Source organism: Netta rufina (genome assembly GCF_964035555.1).
Source record: "Netta rufina genome assembly, chromosome: 3".
Lineage (NCBI taxonomy): Eukaryota > Metazoa > Chordata > Aves > Anseriformes > Anatidae > Netta > Netta rufina.
In genome coordinates, this window is record NC_140125.1 from 7,533,615 (window position 1) to 7,551,333 (window position 17,719).

The 17,719-nt window shown below is 45.2% G+C and overlaps 1 protein-coding gene across 6 annotated transcripts in view; it reads left to right on the forward strand.

Annotated features, from left to right (window-relative positions):
- PLCB1 (phospholipase C beta 1) overlaps positions 1-17,719 on the forward strand; it is a 374,969-nt gene that overhangs the window by 89,383 nt on the left and 267,867 nt on the right. For all 6 annotated transcript variants that reach the window (XR_014618326.1, XM_084284914.1, XM_084284915.1 and 3 more), the window contains one exon: positions 6,716-6,784. Coding sequence is in view for 4 of the 6 variants with exons in the window: in XM_084284914.1 (XP_084141040.1) it covers positions 6,716-6,784 (69 nt within the window). In the remaining 2 variants the exon portion in view is untranslated. The remainder of the gene's footprint in view (positions 1-6,715; positions 6,785-17,719) is intronic.

Below are 17,719 nucleotides of genomic sequence, written 5' to 3' on the forward strand. Positions count from 1 at the left end.
ACCAAGCTGAGCTTATACCAGTGGTGACTTTGGGGTAAAACTGCAGCTTAAGACGTGACTGAAGGAGGGGGCAGACTGAAGTCTTGTCTGTTGTTTGGGAAACTTTCTGTTTTTCCCAGCGTGTTACTTTGTAAGTACACGACTTCAGTCTGAGGCACTGAGCAGAGCCCTCTGGCTCCTTGCTTCGCCCTTCATCCATTGACGCTGGCTGTTTGCTGAGATGAAGGCAGGTGGCAAATCTTTACTGCCGCACTTTTTCTGCGTCGTGACTATTTCCTTGGCACTAAAAGTTGTGCTGTGAAATCTGTGCACCAGTTTCTAGACTGGTTAGGCACTGTCTGTAAATCCACGTAAATGAAATTTTCCTTAATGAAGCAGCGAAGAGCTATATGCATAGATGTAGAAGGCTCGTTTCGCTTTCATTATTAAAAGGGTACTTAGCGTGAAAATTCCTTCTCATTTTTTTCACTAATAGCCCCGTGCATCATACAAACGACAGACTATTTTCCCTGTACTATAAAATGCTGCTCTTCTCGAGTCTCCAGGGATGCATCGAGACACTGAGCGTTACTAAGACAGTGAAAACTTTCCCGTTTGTCTGACTCTTCTCCAGGAGTGCTGCAGAGGCCCTTCAGCAGGGCTGTCGTTTAACTTGGCACTTGCAGGACCATTTGGAGCTCATTCCCAGAGCAGTTGGGTCGAATCATAAGTACTAGCTCTCACCTTGCAGGGGCTGAGGTCTTCTGACTGTTTTTGAGGTAAGAACAGTTACTGACCACCCTGATGAAGTCTGCCTCAATTTGAAGCTTGCAGATAGTTCAGTTTGGGTGGGAAGCAGTCATTCTGGTTTAATGTTTTTTTGAAAAAAAAAACCTCTCTTCCCTGTGATACTGAACCCTTTGGAACTGTTTCCCTGGGGGAGGTCATCCACCATCAGCCTCCTGGTGACTGTAGAGGTGCATCACTTTACTCGTTGTTTAAGGGAATAAATCCATGGTGGTTGCTACTTCATACCCTCTTCATGCCCCTGTGAGGAGGGCAGCACACGCGAGGAGCTGGGAGAGGTCTGGTGGCTTCAGGCAAGTTGGTGAGCTATACCATTAACAGAATTCATTTCAGTGGCTTCTTAGAAGGAGCAAGTGGGAAGGGAATTAAATACCTAGAACTAGTGAAGAACAGCTTTATGCTGAGAAAGACGTGGCTGTTGTCAGGGAGAGATTTACCATTGACTTGTAATGCCTATAACTGAGCTGTGCGTTGGCAGGAGGGAACATGGAGGCAGCTTCTTCGGGGACCGTCTCTCGCTAGGAGGATGCAGCTTATGAATTGTGTAAGAGGACTTCCAGGAAAACACAGCACAGCCTTAGCTCAGCTCCAGTTCACATCATTGGAAGTCTTGCTTTTTGTTCCTGTAGCCAGCAGTGCAGGTTTCTTTAAAATCTTTCTCCTTTTCCAGTTCTCATCTGGAATGAGGAGACAAATTGCTGTGTTTTATTTAATCTATTCTTAATGATAATGAGGAAAAATTATATATTTTTAGCAGGAGGATTACATACCTGTGAAAGCAGCCTTTCCAAATTAGTGCTAAATGCTCTCTATCTATGCAGAAAATTTCAGTCCTGGACTAATTTGAGCGTGGCTGATTTATAAGCACACTGTCAAGTCTCTGAAACCTAAATGAGGCTTATTCTATAAATGGTTGTAAATTACTGAGTTTGCCTACATACTTAGTCTGAATGTATAGGGAGATATTTATTTAGCATAGCTTGTAATTGTTCCAAATCAGATTCAAACGTTGACCTTAATATTTTCTTTCTAACAAGCTATAAGGAAATTATAGTCAGTTGTGTTTTTATTTTAAACATTTAAAAAACGCAGGATAAAAATGTAGTTTAGAACTGAACAGGCTTTTTTTTTTTTTTTTTGCTCAAGAAATGTTCAATGCTTTCATGTTCAGAAAATGTTAAAACGGAATCTATGTTAAAGAAACATTTCATTATGATTAGCTGTTCCCAATAGAAGATGGGGCTGTTTAAGTTTTCGTGGGAAGTCTGCTTCAGCAAAAATGTTTTTTTCCCTTTGAAAACTTTTGCCAGATGTTGCCATCTACCAGCATTAACGGTGCTTGTTTACAAAATAATGGGCTTGGGTTTTCAAAGTTTATTATGCCAGGACTGCGTGATGCAAACTTTGAAGGCAGAGTGTTGTATCTTTTATTAGATTGGCTGGTAACGTTTAGAAGAAGCAGGCAAACTTTCAGGCACACAGTTTCTTCTTCAGGTTTGAACCTGGGCGCAAAGGAAAATGAATGTTCAGAGTTTAATTATTGTGCATCAGTGATTCTGTATCCCTGCGCTGCAATGGCCATGGCAGCACCATCCAGGGGTTCACAGCAGCACGCGGAGCTGTTTAACCGAGCGCGAGCCAAGGACGTGGTGACAGAAGGGATGTGGAAATGGAGGTGGGACGAGCTGGGGTTCAAGCACCGCCTGACTGTTCAGCCACAGCGAGCACTCTGAGCAGAGTGGAATTATTTTTGTTCGGGACGTAAGTAAAGCAATTAGATATCTGGCCTACCCCTGCAGCTGTCGCAGTGCACACCCGCTTTTGCTCTGTCTCCTTGACATAGTTTTTGTGAAATCGTGTAGGACACTTGATCCTGCTCTCAGCCTGTTGTGCCACCGAGGGCTCTTCAGCAGAGCTCTCCAGCGAGGCCGGCGAGGAGTCCTGCTTCCCAGCTGGCACTACGTCACGAGCAAGTTCCCAAGACAGCGTGATTCACTTGGCATCGTTGTGGGCAGTTTAAAATAGGAGTGAGCCAGATCCTCAGCTGGTACAAATTGGTGTAACTCTATTAGATTCAGACAGGGCTAATTATAAGTGCTCAAGCAGTCACTGAGGGTTGCGCAATCCATCGCTTTTGTGAGCGTGTGCTCACCCATAAAAGTGAGGTTGTGCAATTGGGCCCTATATGAATACATCTCTGTCTCAGCTGCTAATTGGAAACAAACATGGTAGGATTAATAACTCACTTCTCAGGAATTTACGTATTATAAAATATTAAGGGGATCCACCAGTTGCATTAAGAGTTATTCTATTGCAAGCTTAGTAAGTCCCAAGAGCAGTGAGTGGAGGTCATTAAACCGGGAGAAGTTGGACTGGTGCAGGATTTTGTTGTTTGTTTTGTTTTTTTCTCAGTTGCTCTGGCTTTTGTGCCTCCTGCAGCACAGAAAGCAGTGCCCAAGCCCACGCCGAGGTAGCAAAACTACCGTTGACTTAAGCAGAGGAGGGCACGGACGTTTCTGCTGCACAGGAAGCGGGGACCTTCTCTGCCCCCTGCTTGTGCCTGTTTGCACTTTACAGACGTCTGTCCACACTTTGTAATAGGGGATTAGGGAAATTGTCTTTTCTCTCATCTGGGAGGAAGTTTTTCTCTGTCTTGTTAATTAGTTGAGTGAAAGATGAAAGCAAGCGCCCAGGGGTCAGGGGATTCCAGGAGGTTTGGGATTTTTGAACTGAAGAACTTCTAAGAAATGGCACATTATGAATTCTGATTTATCCAGCCCCCTGAATGCTGCCTGCAAAGGTGTTTATGGGGGTGCATATCCTGCTCCCTTCTGCATAGCTGCCATAGCCTGGGCTCTAAACTACCAGGCTCTTGCTTCTGCAGGCCAGGACATACATACAAAATCTAATTATGGAAGCTGGACCGTTCCTGTCAGATATCTGATGGTGGCTTCCTCAAAAATTAAATGCTCTTGTCAAATAGAAACATAAATAAATATATGGGTCGGATTATAAAACCTGCTCAGAGAGGTAACCCAACAGAGAGCAACCAGAACAGCGAGGCCAGAAGATGGATGTTCTTCCTGACGTGTGCTATTGCATTTGGCAGGGTCTGTCTACGTGTGTGCAAGGGGAGATCTAGTTACACTTTTCACTTTTGTAACTGAGCAAATGATTTTTTTTTTTATTTATTTTTTTAAGAGCTAAAAGCCCAGATCAATCCAACCAAAAAAAAAAGAAAAAAAAAAAAGCATTTGCAGTTCATTCTGCATGGTTCACCATCATGGTTTAAGATGCATTTTTTTGACATATTTCACTTATCTTAGTGCTTACTGCTAAAAATCGTGGTGTTTGCCAGTCCTTTCAGTCTGCAAAGTCTTAGTTTCATGCCACACCACGCATGTGCCCATAGCTTCTGTAGAGCACTTCGTTGTGGGCTGCAGACTGCTTTGGGGCACGAGTATTATTTGTTGTGATGAATACAAGCCCTGGCCTTTCACCCCAGAGGCCGTGCTGCTGTCTGTGGCAGCCAGGCGACGTGTGTTCGCTCTCGTGGAGCTCACGGGCCGTAACGCTGAAGTGTTGTCGCCTCCGTGCTCCCTCCCGCGGCATGGTTACTGTGTGGTCTCTGGGCTGGCATCGTGTCTCTGCCCTGTCTTGGTTTTCCCTTGCTTTTTATGCTCACAGAATAATCTGGCTCTTGTCCCTGTTTGTTTTTCTTTTTTATTTTTTTTCTTTCCAATTCCTTGCCTGTTGTGCAGTGTCCTCTGCTCCTCCTCCCCGTAATTATGTCAGAACTCAGTTTCCTGCTTCAGTCCTTGCCCTGAGTGAGACAAACCTGAGTGCAGCCCTGCCTCATGCCATCATTTTCCATTCTGCCAGTATCCGAATGGCCTTCTGTATCCACCTATCTACAGATTATAGCCTTTCCTCCTGCAGTTATTTCCCTGACCAGTGAGGATTACCCAGACCTTTGTGCATTCGGGCCTTTTCTGCACTCAGAGGATCGAGTTTTGCCCTAATCTCCTTGTGTCTGTTGTGCTGCTGTCAGGTGGAAGGACGATGGATTGAGAAGAGTTTAGATCTGGAAGTAAGAGCAGCTTCTGGATGTAAAAATTGGGTTCACAAAGCATGAGATGCTCCTGAGCTGCATCGGGGAGAGCTGTAGAGATGCTTTTCGGATGCCAAGTCAGCCGTGAATGCGAGGGGCTGCAGAGCTCTCGGAGGAGTACTTGTATATGCACGCCTTGTGTATTGGTGTATTTCCAGTCATTTCCTAAGGAGGTTTATAGAATATTCCCTTTTATAGCCCTGCCTAGACTTCTTCCTAACCCCTGAAAGTTTTCACCACCTTTTCCTGTTTCTGGCAAGTATGATCAAAAAATAAAGATGACAGAAGTCCAACTTTCCCCTAAACAGGTTAGATAAAAAGGAGGAAAAAACGGTCATGCAAGTTCATCTGGTACTATACAGGAGAGAATTGGGATTGATATGAGGGCTGGAGGGGGATGTTGTGAACCTGAAGTCGTGTGTGGGAAGCTCACGACTTATTAGACAGCAAAAGTCTGCAAGAGCTTTGCAGCAATGGGTCCCATAAAATCAAAAATAAATAAGGCTGCAAAGTTATCCATGGCAAAATAGTATGTCCATGAGAAAATCTTTTTTCCTTCCACTGGAATTAAACAATGAAGTGTCTTTATGCTGCACAGAAGATACCCCATTCTCTGCACAGCGTTTGCAGGAACTGCTGGAAGGCTGAAATGCTCTGAGCTGGTGCAGCTCTAATTGCAGCGTGGTCACATTCCTGCTGAAGTACTTTTAAACTATATTTAGTACGTAATTGAGCCATGCTAGCACGGGCTATTAGTCCAACTACTGTAGTTAGTGTAAATGAGGCAGACAGTATTAAGACGTGCTTGAACATTGTCAAGTAATGCCAGGTCAGATGAGATGGCCTGGCTGTGTCTTGCAAAACGGTTCGCATCGCTTGGGGGAGAAGCTGGGTGCCGTTAGGTGGTTATGTGCTGTGTGTGCCAGCGAGGGAACCGCACCCTGACGGTCTGCAGCCCCCTTCCTCCTCCCAGACTGGCCGTGCCCACAGAGGTCGAGGCACCGAAGCGAGAACCAACGCAGCAGCATCAGCAAACGAATGCTGTGTTGCAGGATGAGACTGGGGAGGTGACGTTGGTAGGGGATCAGAGCGCCGCACCTTTGGAGAGGGCTGGATGCTTCCCCCCAGTCCTGGGGGAGCACCACTGAGAGCACCCAGGAGACAGGAGTTTGCTGATGGGACCCATGGGTAGGGGAGGACAGGAGCTTGCCCAACAGGGCTGTCATCATGTGCCGGTTTTGTTCCAAAAACATGTGTTTGTTGTATCACCGAGAGCTGGGGAGCAGCGTGTGAATGGTGAAATGCTTGTCAAACGTACAGGGTTTTCAGTAAGCACTGCAAAGTTACTGGGACACGTTGGCATTGTGTTTGTAACACTGTGGGAGTTTTACGTGGGCTTTTCAAAACCTTCTGACCATGATAAAGTAGGTTTTCTATCACAGAGACAGGATTTTCTGTTTAGTGACACCTTTTTCTCACTGTAGCATCACAAAGCATAAATTGTATTAAAATGAAGGGGGAAAAAAAAGCACAGCAGCTGGTATTTAGTGATCTGGGAAATAAACTTGACTAATGCAGCTTCAGTATATTCTCTGTATCAGGGGACATGCACATTTTGAAGGAAACTAAGTTGTGTGTCTGAGGCATAGTGTTGCTTTTAGAACAGATTAAGCACGATGCAGCATGCTTCAAAACTGCCCTCAGTTTGGACAGGAGTCACTGCAAACGGGTGAACCCCTGTCAGCTCCGAGATGTGTGTAGACAGCAAAAGTTTTTGACTGATGTCTTAATTACCTTTGTTGTAATTTTTCCTTCTAGGAGACGGAGCTGCTAGATATCAGTCTCGTCAAAGATGCCAGATGTGGAAAACATGCCAGAGCCCCCAAGGTAGGCGGTTTTGCTGTATGCTTACCTGTTGCGTCGACTACCTAGGAAAATAGAATGGGAACTCCATGCAAGAATTTATTTCATTAAGTGTTTCCGTTGCTAATAAGAAACATTTTGTCTTTGCTTCATTTATCACAGTTTCTGATAAGAAGCGTTGTGATAGTTGAGTAGTGTCACTGATTCCTTACGTAAAAACTGCTGAGGGAAGCTCTGCTGACAGTGAATGAACAAAACCCTGGTTTATCTGGAGCTACAGTTAAATTTGCTCAAGTTCCTGGCTTCCCTGATGGCCAGGAGCTGGTGGCTGTTGAGCTCCATGTTGCATGTCATCCTGCTCGTTTTCCTTTTTCAGTGCCTCTTGAGGCCAGAAGGATTTTTTTTTTTTTTCATATTTATTTTTAAACTGTTGTAGAGAGGTCAGGATATCAGCTCCCCTAGGTCGTCTCTGATATATTGCGTACTCCCTTGCTGTCTTTAAAGACAGGAGGTTGTAGATATATGTACTCTGTGGTGGTTTTGTTTGGACAGCAACCACACATCAGAGAGGAAAAAAACCCAACCAAACAAACCGACAATGGAGCGCACAGCTCTGGAAGAAGAAGTGCTCTGGGGGGCATCCCAGGAACGATAGGAGAAAAAGAAACCCTTACAGTGTCCTGAAAGCATGGCCTTGTTGCTGCGTAGCTGCTGCCGAGCCTGGGAGAATGAAGCACCCTGGAGAAATGCGTCTCCGGCCCTCATCCCAGGGGGAAATGGGCAGTTCTGGAGCCTGCAGCCTCACCGAGCCTCCTGCTGCGCTCCTCGCACCCAGCCCTGGGCCAGGGCACTGCCCGGGGGGCTGCTCAGCGCCTGGGGGTAGAAAAGGTGGTTTCTCTGTGCCAGAACATAACTGTAGTTATCTCTGAACAGACTATTCAAATTTGGTTTTCAGAGCTTTCATGTAATGTTGGCAGCGTTTTAAAGGCTGAGTTATAATTGAAATGCAGCAGAAGTACTTTATGACATCCACATTAATACCAAATGAGTTCACCATGATTAATGGTTCTATGATGAATAGCAATAAAGTATTAACAATGGCTAGAACATTATTTTAAAATGCTACCCGCTTTACAGAGGACATTCATGTTCTTCTAACAAAATGTTTTTAGCTAAAATTTATGCATAGCTATTGCCTTGGTGACTTTTATTTATTAGGTTACATAAAGGCTGTTTTGTTACCACACGTTATGGATTTGACAGCAGAGGCATTAAATGAAGGGTATGAGAAAATCCTGACTTTTAGGGGGGTGAAATGCACCACCTGTGTGAATAGGTTTGCTTTTTGTCATGGGTTTGTGTGTGGGCAGAATGGGAACAGCACCTGGGTTGGCTGTTGATAGGATTTTGCAAGTGGCGTGAAGCAAAATGCTCGTTTTGGGGCCAGTCGTGTCTGTTGTGCTTTGATCTGCGCTGTGGGGCTGAGCAAAGGAGTGCTGCCTGCAGGTGAGCGAGTGTTACAGGAGCCCTGGTTGTCCACGGAAAACACAAAACTCGAATAGCAGCAGGAAGGCTTGGCTCTAAGTCAAGCAGTAGCAGCTTGTTGATTGTGTGGAGGTTTCTAGTAAAAACCCTGGTCTATGGGCTTCAGAGAGCAGTGCCACATCTGGGTGACACTCGCCAGAGTTCCCAGGTTTTAGATGCCCTTTTCCACAGCTGGACTTTCAGATGGATCCACCCCAGCACTCAGGTGAGCATAAATAATGAACGCTGTTTTGGGATGGTTCCCACATAGGAAAGCAAGCTGCCTTCAGGTAGCACGCGGAGAGGTCATTCACAACCTGCTCGACGTATGGCAAACGCAGTGCACCCGATGGTTGTACTGTGATGATGAATCGGAGCTGTGCCAGTGGGGCGGCTCTGCTGTGCTCTGCAGGTACCCACTGAGCATCTTGCCCTATAATACGGCCTCCAGTCTAAGCTGCAGACCAGGAACAGAGTTTAGCAGCCTCAGAAACAACTACTCCCCCCCGCTGTGGTACCACTTGCACGTTTCTTAGCTGTCCCAGAAGGTCATCTCTTGTGGGCTGGTGGGATCATCACGGACTGGGGCATTTGCTTCCTGTATTTGCCTTGCCAGATGGAAAGGACGGCGTGCTGTAGTGCGTCGGCACAGCTTTCACTGTAAAACAAGAGCTTTAGGTGATTTATCTCCTGATTCCCCTGCCAATCCCCCATCCCTGTAGTATTAGACAATTTTATACTGTGTTAGGGGACTTCTGCCAGTTTGTGCAAATCTTTTTAATCTATTTTGAGAATTGTAAGAGGGAGTGGATTTCATCTGTGGGTTGTCACTAAAAACTTGAGAAGTTAATGGGAATCTTTCAACCTCATTTAGTGTATTTCTGATGTAGTGCTACCTTTTGATAGAAAGAAGTGTCATCTTCAATAATCCTTGGCTCTTCTATTCAACATTGTATAAAAATGCAATTCATTTTTATTTTCATAGGAAACTAAATTTCAGTGTGGTTAAGAACACCCACAGCAAGCTACCCAAACGTGTTAGGTGTGCTGCTAAGGGAGACCACCAGCAAGGAGTGATTTTGGAGGTCTATTAGCAGCCCTTGTTACCAGAAAAACCCCACAAACTTTCCTCCCCTCCACCATCTGGAATACACACTTCTTTCCCGTAAGCTGCCATATTAACCAGCAGGAACATTTCTTTGGTTAGCTTAATTAATCTGCCACGCTCTTGGTCTTTTTGATGGCTGGAAACAGAGTCTGTTCCCAGGCTGCATTCAGTGTACCTTCTGTACAACTGTTGGCATTCGTAATTTCTGAAAAACAGAAATACAAAGGGGTTTTCAGCTAGCTTCTCCTTCAGCCTTGTTGGTTGGCATTTGCTTTTCACAATATTTTTCCATAAATGAAGACGCACATATTTTGTGATTGTTCTTGTGTTTTTGTTGTTGCATCTTCTAGGCACTATTGTAAGAAGAAAAAAAAAGTAATGATTTTTCATTCTGGAGGAGTTTTCATCAATGAAGGATAAACAGCCAAATGCCTTATTCTTATTTAGAAAGCATTGTACTCTTTCTCTTTTATCCTATTTTTATCCTATTTTACTATGTCCCTAAATAGCAATAGTTGTCCAGGGGGGCTGGCTGAAACCAGTTAGAGTAGGGCAGCACTAGATGACGGTGCTGGAGCCAAGGCCATAATGGTATGAGCTGGCGGTAACGATGGTCCGGGCTGTCCCACCTCAGCTCCTCTGGCTGTACAGCGGATTTGTGCTCATCTTTTTAGGGTACTCAAAGCTTGCGTGCATCCGGGCAGTGTCCTCTCCTTACAAAAACCAACCAACGACAGAAAAGCACCCAAGGCTGGGAAGCTGAGACAAATTCGGGTGGCTTCAGCAAATCCCCATCCTACCTCAGATGCCCAGCCAAAGGAATTGGTAGATGTAGAGAGTTAGGTAGCAGTTAGACCCTGCGAGTCTCGGGGAGGGAGTCAGGATGGCTTTACAGCAAAGTAAGTAGAGAATGAAGATTAAAGGTTGTGTATGGAAATAAGCCTGCTTGTCTTTCCTAGGATCCCTGCTAATAATACAGAAGGGAGATCTTCCGTAGGTACCTAAGCATGTAACAGGTGGGGGATAAGATTGTTCTCCATCCCCAAATCAATAATTTGTGTATTGAAATGACCCCGTGTTACCCAGAAGTTTCAGCATTGCCTTCTTTTTCCACGTTTTGTCAAGTGTGAGTCCTTCTGCCTTCGGCTGCTATTTTCAGAAGTGATAACAGAGTTTTCCATCTCGTCGCAATATCCATGCAAGGACTTATTCTCTGGAAAAAGGGCAAATCTCCAGCAGTACAGAGCGCTGCTGCGGATCTCTAAATGAGAAGATAAATGGAAGTAATGTTCTGAGGAGAACAAGAAAAGACTCGCTAATTGTGTATGTTAGAAGAAGAGCCTGAATTCAAAATACAATGAAATTTATAAAGAAGTGAGGGAATTGTACGATGATTATCAGGACTTTGCCTTTTTAGTAAGCATTAGAATCATTTAGGAGGGGAAGAAGAGAAATTTTGAGAACAGGAGATTAATATGCAGTTCATTTCTTCCTTCGGCAGACGTGCCGGCGTGTGCCCGCCGCGAGCTGGCAGCGCCCCGTGCCTTTCCTCCCCGCGTTCAGGTGGCCAGAGCTGCGGCCGGCCTCACAGGGGCACAGCACCAGGGTGCTCGGGGCTCACGGCGTTGGTATTTACACACGCTGAAGGCATGTGGAAGCCATTAGTTGCGATGAAGCAATTGTTTGTTTCCTCTTTTTCACGCGTTACCTGGTAGCACCCTCTCAAGCCTTGTTTTGGCGTGCAGGCTAATGAAGCCCAGCGCTTCCCCTCGTAAAGTCCAGTGAAGTGGTCTGCAGAATAAAATAACGCACTGAGCGCTGCAGAGAGATGTGGTTTTGTACAAAGCGACATAGAAATAGCCCTGAGCATCCACACACCTTCTGAGAGGTGTGGAAGGGCCACTCAGGAGAATGTCCCTAGTCTTACCATGGCAAAATACCCTCCTGCAGCATTAAGGACCGGGGAAAGGGTAGATGGTACAAACCGTGCTGCTCCAGCATGCTCACAGGACTAAGAAACTCACTCTTCTTACCATCTCGTATTTACTTTAGCCAATAACAGTTTCTATGGAAACTAAAATCGTAATGCAACTGTGTAAGTGTTTTTAGCAGCAAGAAGAAATATCAGGGTAAGTTGGCAGGAATAAGGAAATAACCCCATGGCAAATGTTCGCATTTAAAACTTTTGATGCGTTTCATCAGTATGTTTTCCCTCAGAGAGATCATAAATCATTCAGCAGGAGATGAGTTTCTTTAAATGACATATGCTCTGGAACCTGCAGGAGAGGAAGTTGTGAATGATGGGATCACTTCTCTGCCAAAATGTTTACAGCGTGTCGTCCCCACTTCCAGAAACGCTCTCAGCTCCCCTGCCCCAAACGTTCTCACTTAATGGAGAAAGCTCTGCAGAGGAAAACGATTGAGCTTTCTTAAGATCAGAAGTTTACCAAGGCCTCAGCTACTACGGTATTGTCACCAGCCTCTGCACTTGGTGGGTTTTCCTGAAATCCTCAGCTAGAGTGCGACGGCTTCAGGATTATCTCATCTTTCATTTAAAAATGCACCGCCAAGAGGTAGCTGCTCGTAACCCGTTTGCAGAGGAAAAGAGAAAATCGCTCAGATAGATGGGCTCAAATGACAAGGAAAACCGACAGAAAAATGTCTAAGTAATGATGCAACAGAAAATCCGATGATTCTCAGGGAAATCAGGGCTTTATTTGAATTCTTGGAGCTATCAGCACCGCTGCCTTGCTGTGTCTACCTCTGTGGCCACTACCCTGAGTGAGAAGCGGGAGGGTTTTACTGGCTTCTGGGTAGAATTTATGCAGGTGACCAGAAAGTAAGCTGCTGCCTGCTCTGTTGCTAATGGTCTCGTGTACATTTCTCATCTTTTGAGCTTACTGCCTGAATATGCAAACGTGAGAGGAGGACTCTTGAACTCACTCAAAGCACACGTATGCAAATAAATAAATTACAGATGCAAATAAAGTAAACCACAGGTAACACAAGATTGATTTACATCGGAATAAAGCTCTAACTCGTAATTTCGGAGTCCGATGACAAGAGCCTGTCAAAGTAAACCTATGTCAGTTGATTTCCTTATGGTATCTAACTTACATTTTTGCTGGCAGTCCGTTAATCTTATGGTCAGGTTTTTTGGTCTTCCCTTACCAGCAGAACAGAAGAGGTTTCTGTCTTTCTGATCACATTTGAAAGCTGTGTATTTATTCGTTTCTTTATGATAAAGTCTGAGCTGGGGCAATTCCATCATGTTTAATAACCTGCTTAGGCTGCATGTGGGATCAGACTGCAAATGGCAGACAGTTGTGGGTTGCTTTCTTATTTTTTTTCTCTTTTTTTTTTTTTTCCATTTTCAATGTTGTCCACTCAGTGAACTCCCCGGAGAAGGCTGCTGCTGCCCGTGTGGAGTGCAGGACCGCAGGGGCGAGCAGCAGGCCTGGCCTTGGCAGCACACGCTTTCTGTCGCTTTCTGTCGCTGTCTCAAATGCTGGTATTGCTGTTATTTTTATCCACTGATAAATGCGTGTCACTTTTCCTTCAATAACCTTGGTATTAAATTAGAAACTCTAATGTAAATTATGCCTAAGCAATGTTCTATTTCTGCCAAAAATAAATAAAACTGGAATATGCACGCAGCTCACCCGCTTCCCACTCACCTTAGGTGTAGCAATGACATCTCAGGCATCCGCCCCTCTTCCCCCTTCCCCGTTTTTGTTCCTCTACATCACTGTTTTTTTCGTAATGAAGAGTAAATTACATGATCGTTTGCTCTAGGTTGAGTTTTATTAAGGAAAGGTAAGGTGGATTTTTGCGGGGGCTATTTGCACAGCGTTCACGTGGTCCCAGCAGCAAGATGGGGAAATGGAAGCAGCAGCAATGTTGCAGAGTGCAGGAGCTGTGAGAGCATCCTGACTCAGCCAGCTCCCTTCTCTGCCCCTTCCTGCAGCTCTGCATCCACTCTCCTGCTGGCAGCTGGCATCTTTCCTCCTTCCACATCTCCCCCACCGGTGCAGGCTTCCTTTTCAGGGAGCGTCTCACTGCTGCCCATGGCCAGGTCCCGCTGCTTGTTCAGGAAAAGAAAACAAATCTCCCTATTACAGAGATGCTCCCAAAATTTGTTTTTGAAAGTCAACCTCTGGGAAGGAGCCTCTCCAAAAACGAGGCTGTCAGTTCTGCTGTCCAGGGAGTGTGGACAGGAGGTCCTCACTTCTCCATCACCTGGAAAAAGGTCACGGTTCGAACCATCCTCACGCTATGCTGGAAGCAGAGCCAAGCTTCCTGAAAGCACACAGGAAGCTCGGGGCACTCGGCAGCAGCACAGTAGCTGCTTTCTTTACGCCTCGTTGGGTTGCAAGGCATGTCTTGAGCACGGTGGCTGCTCAGTGGAGTGGATGGGCACCAGCGGGCTGCACCTGCGCCCTGAAGCCTGCCGAGATTCCTCCTCTGCCTCCGGGCACTGCTCACTTGGCTGCTCGTGCCTCTGAGCTGATCTGCGTCCCGCTGTGCTGCCGGGATGATCCAGGTGGGTGAGGGTGCTTTTATTTACAACCCTCTGGCCCTTAGGGACCTGGACCTTTCCAGAAGCTTATCACCGGCTGTAAAACGTGGCGCTGCCTGGTAGTTCATCGCGTTCACCGCTTCCTAACACTCAGGTGTAACAGAAAGCACAGGCTTCTGTCCAAGACTTTCACTATGAATCATTGCTAAAAAGGTGTCTTTTGTTTTTTTTCCTGCTTGCTGACTGTTTCAGTTAGCTTTCTCTGCTGCTTGGTTTTATGTTTTCTTTTGTTATATGTATAAAGCATTTATTGATTTTATACTTCCATGCCAAAGTACATAGCACAAAGCACATTATGAGAAATTCCGTAGTTTAAAAAGCACAAAGATACTTTATAAATGTGATTTTAAAACCTGACATTTAAATTTTAAAAGCTAGAGTAGGACACTGCTCAATTAAATACATGATATTTGAGCTGCTGAGAACACCAGTAAGTGTCAGTAAGCCTGTGCTTTAAATGCTACTGCTGAAGATGCTTTTGAATAAACCTGCATGCTGAGTGCATCTATTTTTTCTTCTTTAGTACGACTTTTTATGTGACTATGAAGAGAGATTGACAAAGACAGCTTTGTGTGCTCTCAGGCACACGTAATACTCCAAAACTATTTTAAATCCACACATAAACCACTCTTATGAGCTTTGAGACTGCAGCGGTGGGAGATTGGAGTAGCACACCGGAGGGCATGAACTCATCACTTAACTGAGCATGTGCCTCATGCAGATGCAAGGCTCAGTGCTAAGGTAATATTTTCTGTCTCCTGGCTGCAGTAACACAGTAGATCGTGATCACCTCTGTGCTGTTTTGGCTGGAAGGTTTAAATTTGTCTTCTTGCTTTCCCCTACCACGTGCTGGGGCTTGCAGGAGCAGAGGTGGCTGCAGCCTGGCTGCCGCTGTGGCATCGAGCAGGGGACATCCAGCCAGGGCTGTCACACACCCGCCCACTGCAAGCCATGATAAAGCTCAGTAAAGTGCCACGAAAGGCATTTTTGCAGTGGCTGGCACAATTTAAATATCATTAGGATGATGTACGGTTATTTTGGAGGTGCTTTTAGCAGTGCTAAGATGTTACCATTGCCTCGCAACGTTGCCTGGTATCTGTTTGGTATCTTGCACTCCTGTGGGTTCATACCCACACGTGACCTTTTGACTTGCACTAAGATTAAAAAGCCTTGGGAAACAGAACAAAGTCCTGTTTCGTGAGTTAGGGTTCCTAAGCGCAGTATTAATACAGAAAACAATAAATAAAATCTTGCTTTCTATAAGGACAAAAAATGCTTCATTTAACTTCTGTCATGAGTTGCTCATATGGGAAAGGATTCCAGAATTTTTCACTGGAAAATGTAAGGGTGCTAAATAACTGAGTCGTACCACTCTTTTCTTCTGAGCGATATCTACATCTAGAAATATTTCATAAATATTAAAGTACGTATGTTAGCAGATGTGGAGCTCTGTGGCCAGTGAGAGATTTGGTGGCAGTGCAATACCCTCAAGCTTCAGTGGTGGAACCAACAGACTCAAATGAAAAATGTCAAAGCAGAAACATTTTTCTGCAGTTGTTTAGAGCAAATGGTGAAAATTTCCTCATTTTATTGGAAACCAGCTTGGTGAATTTCCATGGCATCTGTACCTCATAAATAGCTGGGAGCTGAGTGGCCGTGTGAGGAGAACTGTGAAGACCTTCTCACAGCTGGCTGTGTGCTGAGGTGGGCGTCAAACCCTGCCTGCAAATCTTTTAGGTGAAGGGCAGGAGCTGAGCAATGTGTCCCCGAGCTTCAGGAGTTGAGTTTTGAGGAGATTCAGAGGAGTCATCAGAGAAGTTTTCTTTGCTACTGAAGTTATTGAAGCTTGCTTCAACTCCATTAGCACACTTGGCTATTTCAGAGTTCGTTACCTGCCATGTTACATGAGCTCTTTCGTGGTCTCACAGCCAAGCACATCTGGCTGTAAAAATCACACATTCGCCTAACGTGCTATGGGTTTGTGATCCGGTGCAGATGTCTAGGGAAAGTAACGGGAGGAAACTTGGCTCTGAGCTAAAGCCTTGCTCACAAACTAACTACAGCCCCTGCCACAAATAATCCCGGTTTCATCACCGTGGCATTTCAGTCTCTTGGTTTGTGTCCTAAGGCAGCTGGCAGGTGCCTGGCTGCTGCTTGTGAGACACGGGCGTCCCAGGAGACGCTCCTGCAGGGGGACGATTGGTTTGCAGAGCCAAAGTGGGATGTAACTGCAGGTAAGATAGCTCACGTGGAAATTGCTAAGAGCCCACGTGAACTGGAAAATTGGAGACTGTGGATATTTCCAGTGTGATGATGTCAACATACTCGTATTGAATACATGTCACTGGTTTCCAAATGGTCAAGTAGGAATGAAACTGCTTTCTTCTGCTCTAGTCTGGTGTGGGTATATAAGAAGATGGAGGCAAGCGCGTCTGTATGTGTGTGTATATATACGTGTATATATATATATGTATATATATATACACACATATTTGATCATTTGTTTTAATGCAGTAGTATTTTTCTTCAAAAAACAAACCACACACACAAAAAAAAAACAACCAACAAGCCCCACACCATTTCTTTTTAAACTATAAACAGGTATATGCTGCCTGCTAAGGGCATACGCATACTCCAATATTAATTAAATAAACCCTGGTCATATTTCTGTTGTGATAGCAAAACACCTTATAGCTGTGTCGGCCACAGATCCCCCATCTCTGGCTTTCTCTGCTCCGTCACCTCACAGCCTAATCCTGGTTAAATAAACAAAATTATCAGCTGGTGCTGCCGGGGAGCTGAGGCACTGTTCCACTCCTGGGGTGTTAATGAGCCGTCTGCAGGGAGCTTCCTGCGAAGGGGATGGCACGGTGACACTTGCTGATACGCGGGCATGTGCACACAGGAGCAAAAGGGTTACGTGTGGAGTGCTAAAGGAGGCCAAAGGTTTGCTTACTCATTTTTTAACCACTGGTAATGCACTGGAAAAAAAGGGCAGCGTAGTCCTGGTACAAATTACCATGTGTTAAGATCGAGCTGCACCTCTCTGTCTTAGTGCACAGGGTTTTTCGGGCTAGCAAGTGCACTGCGGATACATCCTTCCCCAGGAGAAGCGTTTCTATCAGTACAAGGCAGAGCGGGCAGACGTGCTGTAGCCCCTCCTTGGTGTGGCTGATGTGCACTAGAGATGAATATGGACAGAACCGAGGGCTATCTTCTGCATGCGGGTCTTCTTTTGTATGGTTATTAGCCTTGTAATGTCCAGTGTCCTTCCTATACTGTCCTGTGTGCTTGGCTGGTGTCTGTAAATGAGAAAAATCAGGGCTTGGTTCCTCTTGAGAAAGTTAATCTGAGAAATCCTGTGAGTGAACGTGCACGGTGTTTCTGTGGAACAGAAATCATCCTTTGGTGGTGTAAGAAAGTACGTGAATTGCACATTTCCAGAAGTTAGCCATTCTTCCTAGGGTATGTAGAAAAACTTCATGTTTTTGTAAAACATCGCGTAGATTCAAATTTTCATCAGCCTGAAATTTCAGGGATCTTATGAAAAAATGGAAAATGTACTAGAGAGCTTGGAGATTGCAGTGTGTCCTGGAAAGAAGGAGCACAAAGGGCAGGTTCAACGCTGATCTTAACTGAAGTTCAGCTTTATTTTAAGGAAGTCTTGACTGAATTGCAGAACAAAGCAGAGAAAACCTTTGCATGCAGTTGTAAATGGCAGTAATCAATTAAAATGAAGTTTCGCTCT